Consider the following 9,699-nt stretch of genomic DNA (forward strand, 5'->3'; position numbering starts at 1 on the left):
AGATAGATAGATAGATAGATAGATGGGGTGAATGGGGATAGATAGATAGATAGATAGATAGATAGATGGGGTGAATGGGGATAGATAGATAGATAGATAGATAGATGGGGTGAATGGGGATAAATAGAGAGATAGAGGGGGTGAATGGGGACAGATAGATAGATAGATAGATAGATAGATAGAGGGGGTGAATGGGGATAGATAGATAGATAGAATGAATGGGGATAGATAGATAGATGTGTATGGGGACGGACGGATGGAAGAGTGTGTATGGGATGGCTGGACAGACAGAGTACAAGTGGATGGATGGGTTTCTATGGGGATAGACAGAAAGAGATAGACAGAGGGGTCTGTATGGGGACAAACAGACTGATATGGAATCAATACATCTTCAGAGCCAAGGGTCCAGCCCGCATACGCTTAACCTTGGGCAGTCCCGACGGGTCAGTCATTCAGTGAGTCAGTGGCGGGGATCCTGGCCCCCTGGCCCAGCCCCCCGTCCCCAGTCACCTTAAAGGACTGGACGAAGGTCCACAGCAGGATGCGGATGGTGTAGCCCTGGCGCAGGAGCTTGATGAGGCGGGCAGCACGGAAGAGCCGCAGGAAGCTCAGGTTGATGAAGTTGTTCTGAGGGGACGAGAGGAGGGAGAGGTGAGGGCTACCCGTGGGCACAAGCGGGGAGATCCCCACCCCCAGGGGAGACTGCCCTGGACGTGTGCCCGAATCCACGCAGCACCGCAGGGGAACAACCCAGGGAAACATCAACTCCACGCACATGATTAACCCACCAACTCACAACTCAAACAAAATACACGGAGAACTCAATAAAGTATTAATAAAATAATAACAACACCATCAATTGTGATCATTATTAGCAATGAATAGCAACTGTTTATAACAACCAATAATACTAATTATTATTATTCACCATGCCATTAATTAATAACTAATGATAAATAGCAGCAATGCATATTAATAAATAATATATAAATTATTATAATACATAATGCTATAATTGTTTATAAGATAAATAAATGATAATACATAGTATTATTAAACCAATGATATAACCAATAATACCACTGATAAATAATAAATGATATTGCAATGCATATTAATAAATAATAGTAATATAACACATAATACTATTAATATAAACAATACCAAATAATGATAATTATAATACACAATAAATAAATATAATGATTATAATGCATTGGATGCTATTAAGAATAAAATGAATATTAATGAATTAATAGTGTTGTTAATAATTTAATAAAAATAAATGATAAATAATATTAATACAAATAATGATAACCAACCATGACAATGAATGATAACGCTATTAACAAATCACAGCATGGAAGCCACCCAACAATCTCCACCCACCAGCCATCCCTGAAAAAGGGGAAACGAACATAAAGGAAACGAACAAGCCGGGCTCATCCAATTGGGAACTCAATGGTTATTCGTCAATATCAGGGTTATATATTTTTAACTATCCCAACAACCAAATGCACTGATATTTTCTGACACAAGCAGGTAGAGCATTGTGGGGTCACATCACACATGTACTATGCACACACAACCAGAGAGAATTGAAGCAGGACAAGTGCCGGGAGAGGGGGAGTCCGGGGTGGGAAGGGATCTGGGGACTTGCAGTATGTTACAGATCGCATGTGATGATTGGGACCTCAAATGCATCTGTCTCTGTGCACCCAACAGCCACGCTGGGATGCTCCCTGGAATAACTTCTTGAGGCTGGCGGAGGGGGAGGGGGCTCAGCCTGCAGGCAAGGACGACATTCAATGGGGTTTTGCTCCAAGGGATGGGGAGGGGAGGGCCAAGAGGCTGGGAAGCTCTACTCATCCTGTTGGTTTCACGAAGATGCATTTTGGACCCCTCTCCCCCAAGGAGGGGATGGCATGTGGCTTCTGGGACCGGGCTAAGCGTGGTAGGCGCTGGAGTTCCCCTGGGCACTGGCTGCTGGAGTAGGGCAGTTCTGCCTGGCTCGCTGGGCCGGAGTTCCAGTTAATCGGTGGCATGCAGCTCCGAGGTTAACCTCAGGCCACCAACCTTTGCCCCCTTGCGGTCACCCTGCCTTTTCTAAGAGACAAACTCGCTCCTGGCACGTGGACTCTGTTCTGGCTCGGATCTGGGGTCTGTTTGGCAGATCCATTGCAGACCCGGCGTCAGCTGTGAAGTTCTGACCTCGAGCCCAAGGACTCCCCTTCCCTCTGCCAATCGATGCACAAGTCAGAAGTGGGGCTGGGATCCCAGCTCCTCCGGCACAGCACAGCACTCGCCCAGGATCCAGGGTTCTAATCCCACCCTGGAAATTAAAGGACTTGGCTCCTACACCCATTGCTATGTTTCCAGCCTCACCCAGCCTGGATCAGTCTGATCCCTTCTCTCCACATCCAGAGGGCGGGCGGGACAAATGGAGCAGTGGGGCTGGATTGGGTGTACAGGGGCGGAAGGTGAAGGTACTTGACCCACGGGGTGTACAGGCGCCTTGCCTGGGTGCTGCCTAATGGGGAATTCCCAAGAGCACAGCTGGACAGCATCCTCCTGCCGTCTGTGGGAAGCCCTGCCGGGCAAGAAGAAACCCCTTTGTTTCCAGGGAGCAGCTGTACATCACATACATCACATACATCACAAGACGTATGTGGCCACACAACACGCATCACAGGACTCATGTACAGCCGCACAACACATGCCACGGGACTCTTGTGTAATCTCATGACCCAGGCCAGGCGATCCTTGTGCAACAGCCAAACGTGCCAGAAAAAGCTTGTGCAATCGCACAATGCGAGCCACAAGACTTGTGCTGCCACACAACATGCACCACCAGGGCTCTGTACCCAACACATCCCGTGTGACTCTTACAATTGCACAGAACAGGCCACATGACTTGTACACAACATAGCCCAGAGAACCTTGTGTAGTTACACAATGCACAGCAGGGAACTCCTGTGTAGTTAACACCAGGTCCAAGGGCCTGGCTGTATAATTACACAACAGATACCATGGAGCTGTTGTGTAACTACACAATATACATTACAGGCCAATGCACCAACCCATGGTTCCCTGTATGTGGGCACTTCTCTCCAGTCCCCCCCTGCTCGGACATGGGGAGGTCTGCCTGCTCCCTGGCGTGTGTTCCCAGAAGCTGTGAGCCATCCCTCCAAGGAGTGAGTGTAACATACGGACTCCGGGGGGGAGCATGCGTCAGCACCCTCTGGGGCGGTGGCGGCAGCACCGATTTATCAGCCTCCCAAACCGACTGAGAAATCGAACAGCGAGGCTCATGCGGGAGCACGGAACAAAAAGGCCCCCCACCTCTGCAGAGAGAGAGAGAGAGAGAGAGAGAGAGAAACGGGGTGGGGGGGAATGGAGAAGGGAGGGGATCTTCCATTGTTCCACCAGGAAGCTCCTCCAATAGTCTTTCCACCCTCCTCTCCGCACCTTTGCCCCCTTCTCCCCTCTCTTGGATTTTAGGTCTGAGTGAAACTACAGGGTCCCTCCCCTTCAGCCCTTGCCCCCTACGCCGCTTGGTTAATCCCAGAGGACGCAAAGCAGAGTTGTTGACCTGGTTTCAAGCTTGCCCCAGACGCTCCCCTCTGGTAGGGCTCAGTCCAGGTCCTGCTGGGATGGGGGGCGGGGTCTGTGTCACACATGGCAAAGATGGCAGCCCCTCGCGGTAGCCAGGCAGAGGGGCCATGGAGAGAGCACTCCCCTCTTGCTGCTAGAGGGCGCCCTGCCAAGGTGGCAGAGGGGTGTTGTAGGAGTGTGAGGCTTGCCCGGCTGTTGGCAGGGAACCCGCCAAGGGTACTTTAAACTCTGAGGCAAACTCAGCCCTCTAGGGCCCTGGGGAGGGGAGAGTGGTGGGGAACAACAGCAGCAGGGCATGGGGGGAGGGAGAGCATGTGCTAGCGTTAGGGTGGCGTCTGGAGGCGGGAGAGGGAAACACCTAGCGAGGGCACGCACGGTGTGGGCACGCACGGATCTGCGTGTGAATGTGTGTGAGGTGCGTGTGCAGGCAGCGGTGCATGAGTGGGGATGGGGGGGGGAATAAGTGTGTGTGTGGGGGGGTGCACGCCTGGGGAAGGTGTCCACGTGTGACGGATGTGTGTATAGGAGGCCATTTCCATGTGCACACGTGGGGCCCAGACCGGCATAGGCCCTTCTTTGCTCCTTCCTGGTTTCCATTTCCCCTGCCCATCCCGCACTGCCTCTCAACCAACAGCGATGGGGGGAGCAGGCCCTGCAGCTGTCAGCTGCTCTCCACCGAGGCAGCGTTGCCCCCTTGGTTCCTTCTTCCCTCCGGTGTGCTCGTGATCCCAGCCCCCAACCCTCAGAGGGTCAGAGCCGGGTCCCCGAGAGTCCTCAGCTAGCTGTAGATCTGAGCCGATACCGTGTGCAGACAGAGGGAGAGGTGAGAAGCCTGCTACATAACCTGGGGACCTGCTGTCCCCACTCTGTGCACCCACTGGGATCTCCCCAGGATCCCTCTATCTGGAGATCCACCCGTCCACCTGGGGTCTATCCCTTGGTCCACCCACATCTCTCCGTCTACCTGAGACTCCAGCCACCCCTTTCTCAGGAGATCATCCCCTGGATCTGGGGGATCTCTCGCCCTCCGACTCAGTGCCACCCCCCAGTTTGTTACACACCATATCACTCGGCCTCCACTAGGCCCTTTGAACAGAAAGACAAGTACAGAGACTTTTTCTTGTTTGCTGCTTTGTTTCAAAGCTACGTACATCTGGAGGAACGAAGAAGGGAGAGAGAAAGGAAGGAAGGAAGGAAGGAAGAGAGAAAAGAGAGCACGCTAGCGAGCTAGCTGCAGGCAGTTCCCAGCGCAGTAACTCATGCAATGCAGAGATGAGAGAGTGCTCTTAGATAATGCATTTAGGCTTCAGAAAGATATTAAACCAACCAGATTCTAGATGTAGATGTTGAGATGAATAGGAGGAGAGGAGTTGGGGGCAGAGGGAGAAATTTGAGGGGGTTGTTTGGTGTCACAGGTTGATTGGCAACCAGCGTAATATACAGAGATGGAGCGACAGATTGAGGACGGGGTGTTTTGTCGTGGGGGTGGGGGTGGGAGGCGGGGGAAGTTCAGAAATATTAGTTGGCATGGATACACAGACCGATTCATAGATGGACACATGGATTTTTCATAGTGCATTTTGATTGGATGACATTTTCAGAGGGCGTCGCCCCAAAATAGCACAGTATAAAGAGACAGCATGGAAAGAAGATAAGACAAGAGAGACAGTCATTATAGAGAGCACACAGCACGAGGCCGGAGAGTCCCGACCCACCCGCACAGGGCAGCGCCAGCACCCAGCCCCGCTCCCCTGCCTGCCGAGGGGCCGCTCTGATGCAAGGGAGCAAAGGGCGTGGGTTCTCCCCGGCGCTCGGGACCATGCCCTCCGGCGCAGACCCAAGCATCCAGCCTCCATGGCTTTGCCACCTCAGGCTGAGGTCTTCATCCTCGCGGCTCCTCCCTCCCCCGACCCTGGGAGGTGGGTCAGGAAACTGAGGCACAGAGAGGGGAAGAGATGTCCCCAAGATCAGACAGCAAGTCAGTGGCAAAGCTGGGATGAGAACCCAGGAGTCCTAGTTTCCAGCCCTGTCCTCCCAGGTACTAGGCTCTTCTGCCTTCTCGGGGGCTAACAGCCCTATCCACACAGTTCCACTGGGCCGGAGGGTCTCCTGCAGGTTCTTGGTTATTTCTGAAGGAAGGGCCCCTATGCCGTGTTCCCCGTCCCCGCCAGCCCTCCAGAATTTGCACTGCCGCGGAGCTCTCCTGCCAGTTTGGGTCCATTGCGTTTGCATGGTACAGGCCATCGAGGTCAAGAGCAGGTAGAGAAGGCAAAGTTGTGCAAGGGGCCAGCCCCTGACGTAGGCATCACCAGTCGCATGCAATGGCCTGGCAGGGCGAGGAGGGGCCTTCAAAAGGGACTTCTGTGTTGGGCTGGACTGGCAAAGGTCCACCCACCAGCAAACCCCACTCCTTGCTGCCAGGTCCTGGCCCCTCATTCTGCCTGCCTCTGGGATCCCATTGGATCTGCCAGCCCCCTCCTATCCCCAGACCCACAGACCAGGAGAACCCAAACCCCACAAGTGCCAGGAAGCAAAGACGCCATTTTGGTAGAGACGAGCGTTAGGGCAGGCTAGGTGGCGTCTGAATGTGGGTGGGCAGACAGGTGTGGGAGACGCCAAGGGGCGTGATTTACACTCCTTTTGCACACCCACTGACTAGTGTGTCTTGCCCACTCAGGGGGTTGGAAGGCAGCTCTCGGAAGATAGTAAGACCATTTAGAGTAGCTTCACTGAGATCAGGATCTGGGCCTCTGTCACCAGGGGATCCCGGGAGGGATAGGCCTTGCCTGGGAACAGAGTCGGGACACCCGAGCTCTATCCCCAGTGCTGGGGGTGTGGCCTAGTGCTTACAGCAGGAAGGAAGAGAGGTTTAGGACACCTGGGTTCCCAGCCACTGGGAGGGAGCGTGTCCTAGTGATTACAGGAGGAGACTGGGAGGGAGGTCTTCTGGGTACTATTCCCAGCTCTGCCACTGGCTCCCTCTGTGACCTTGGGTGACTCACTGCCCTGCGCTGTGCCTCAGTTTCCCCATCTGTAAAATGAGGGATAATTATACTGACCCCATCCTGGAGGATTAATTAACACTGGGGGAAGGCTCTCCAGGCGCTAGTTGGTGGCAGAGATGGAGGAGACCTGCTAGATCATTCAGTTCGTCTCCTCAACCCACCCAGGGCTGCTTCCTGCAGTTCTATACCAGTTAGATTGCAGGCATTGCCCCCGCCCATCTCCTGTACCCGGCTGCCACCCGCCCCCTACACCACACTGAAGTGCAGACTCCCCTCAAGTTTGCCCAAGATATTTTCTCCATTACGTTCACTCCACAAACAGGATGATCCCCAGTCACCCTGGGAGAGGTCCCTTGCCCACTGCCCTGAGTTTGGGCTGGCTGAGTTCTCTCCAGGTGGGATGTGAACTCTGCCATTGGTGGCTACCAAGGGGTGAGGGCCTGAGCTTTCTGCTGAGGGCGATGGCCCAGTTCAAATCCAACTGTCAGTAACATGTCTAGCGCTGTGTGCGCGCCCGTGTGTGTGTGTGTATCTCGGACTGTTCTCCTGCCTCCTGGGGAATGTCCCAGCGCTGCTTTCGGTTTTCTCTGTCTCTAGTTTCCAGGGCCAGGCTCTGCTCTCAGTTTCACCTGTGCAAATTCGGCATCACTCCAATGAACACTGAAAAGTGACTCTGGATTTACACCGGCATACTGACCCCCAGTGGAGTGATTCTGGATTTACACTGCATACCTACCCCCAGTGGAGTGACTCTGGATTTACGTCGGCATGCCTACCCCCAGTGGAGTGGCTCTGGATTTACGCCGGCATGCTCACCCCCAGTGGAGTGACTCTGGATTTACACCAGCATACTGACCGCCAGTGGAGTGACTCTGGATTTATGCCAGCATGTCCACCCCCAGTGGAGTGACTTGGGATATGGCATGTGAGATCAGAACCTGGCCCTCACTGAATCCATTTCAGGTGGGCAGGAACGCCCAGCTGGGTTTGGTTTTGACTCCATCTGCCTTGGCTTGGTCCCTCAGCACTTGGGGTTGTCCCCAGAACAAGAATTCTTGGGCCTCCTCATATAGAAACTGCATGGCTCTCTTCTCCCCATGGCGGCTATCTGGGATGACACCGAATATGGCTCCAACCCAGCTGTCTCCCTCGCCCGGCATCTGTCCTTCCTTGGGGCCAGGTGCAATGGGGTAAAAGCCCCTGCAGTGCCCCCCTCTGGCAAGCATCCCCCTCTGCTTAAGCTAAGGCCATAAGAGAGGAGGCGGTGTTTCGAACTTACCCCAAACTCTGTCACTAAGATGTCTGTGATGCTACCCAGAACTGTGACAAAATCAAAGATATTCCAGGCATCACGGAAATAATTCTATAAAGAAAAACAAAAACAAAGGACGAAAAGGAACAGCAACACAGCAGCAAACATTCAACGACATTCACGACGGAAGCAACAGCAACGAGAACAGAGAGTCACCCCCCGACCCCAGCCCCATCTCCTCCCTGCCCCCAGTGCCCTGACCCCGGGAGAGCGAGGCCCAGGTTACCTTTTCGGTGAGCTCCAATGGATCTGGCAGGCAAGAGGGGAGGGGGTCGAAAGGGTTAATTTAAAGGAGCGGTGGGGGTATTTCTTGGCACCTTGAAATGATCCTGGGGTGGCGGGTGTGACCGGGGCCTGATGCTGTATTCAGTTACCCGTGGGAATGACGATGGTGCAAAGACTGTGGTGTTCCACTGCTGTGTCATTGGTGTAAGGGCCAGACCAAAACTCCACTGAGATCAGTGGGAACCTCTCCACTGATTTCAAGGGGCTCTGGATCAGGACCCACCTATGAGCAGAATCAAGCCCAGGATCTCTGGCCCCCAGTATCAATCAGCTAAACCCAGGGGGACGCCCCCTCCCCCTCCAAAACTTTGGAAAAGTGCCCCCCCCCAGGCCCAATCAGAATGGACAGTTAGATGGACATTTAAAATGAAAGAATAAAACACACAGGACCAGAATATGTTACTGTTGCTGGGATCTTCCCGGCCAAGGGACAGAAGCATGTCCTTGGCTGGGTTCCCCGAGCTGGAGACGAAATCACAGCCCTCTCCCACCCCGTCAGAGCCACCAGTCACCGAGCGGTCCATAGCTCTGTTGAGCAAGCCCCCCATGGAGAAATGAACCCAGCACAGCAAACACAAGGAATGATGAGAAAACAGCCCCGTTCAAAGAAGGGAATGGGGCAGGATCAAAAATCAGCCACATTTTCTGGGGGAGATTCATTCTCTCTTTTTCCCTTTCTCCATCTATCAGCGTCTGCTCCCCGTGCCAGACCAGCCTGTGCTGCTCCTCCAATCCAGCCTCTTAACCTCCCTGAGCGCCCCTCTCCCTCTCGGCTCCTGCCTGAACGGAAGCCCAGATCCCTCTGTGCGGGATGGAGTCAGTTCCTTGCCCCGAACACCTGCACCAATGGTGGGAGCCTCAAACCCCCAGGGATCTTCAGTGAGCCATGAATGGAGATTGGACTCCTTCATGTCCCTCGGGGAGAAGATGCTAATGGACCTTACTCGTGGGACATTTCTCCTGTAGCCCCTCTTTATTTTGCTCCCCGTAATCCTCATAATAGTTCCCTGAACCACCCAGAACCACCTCCCCCCTTCCCCGAGCTGGGGTCACCTTACGAAGGGCTTGGAGATGCCTTCAACAATCACCTCTTAGTTGCCAGTTGGCAAGATGTTCTTACACTCCCCCCCAGGACGTGGAGGGGAAGAGTGTCAAATCCCCACCTGGCAAAGGGGGGAGGGCGGGGCACGGGGTTGGAAGAACAGGTGGGGAATCCCATCCTGCTGAAGGAGCCGGGTTCTGTCTTTTATTTCCATGGTAACACCCCATGCTCCCTAGTGGAATTGGCTGTGGAGACACTTACCAGCACCCCAAAGGCCATGATCTTCAGCAGACACTCCAGGGAAAATAATGAAGTGAAGACGTGGTTGAACATCTTTAGCACGTCCTCATAAGCAGTTGAGGCCTTGTCGAACTAAAGGCAAGAGAGGAGAGAGCAAAAAATCAGCCCCACGGGAGAGGCCAGGTCCCCAGACCACAGAT

At 53.6% G+C, this 9,699-nt stretch overlaps 1 protein-coding gene across 1 annotated transcript in view; it reads right to left on the reverse strand.

The window, feature by feature from the left end:
• The window catches only part of CACNA1A (calcium voltage-gated channel subunit alpha1 A), a 140,676-nt gene that overhangs the window by 35,519 nt on the left and 95,458 nt on the right, over nt 1–9,699 (reverse strand). The window contains exons 30-32 of the mRNA XM_026660587.2: nt 9,521–9,631; nt 7,900–7,983; nt 511–627 (exon numbers count right to left, since the gene is read on the reverse strand). Of these exons, the coding sequence (XP_026516372.1) occupies nt 511–627; nt 7,900–7,983; nt 9,521–9,631 (312 nt within the window). The remainder of the gene's footprint in view (nt 1–510; nt 628–7,899; nt 7,984–9,520; nt 9,632–9,699) is intronic.

The sequence above is a fragment of the Terrapene carolina genome, unplaced genomic scaffold, assembly GCF_002925995.2.
Source record: "Terrapene carolina triunguis isolate 2854851 unplaced genomic scaffold, T_m_triunguis-2.0 Scaffold833, whole genome shotgun sequence".
Lineage (NCBI taxonomy): Eukaryota > Metazoa > Chordata > Testudines > Emydidae > Terrapene > Terrapene triunguis.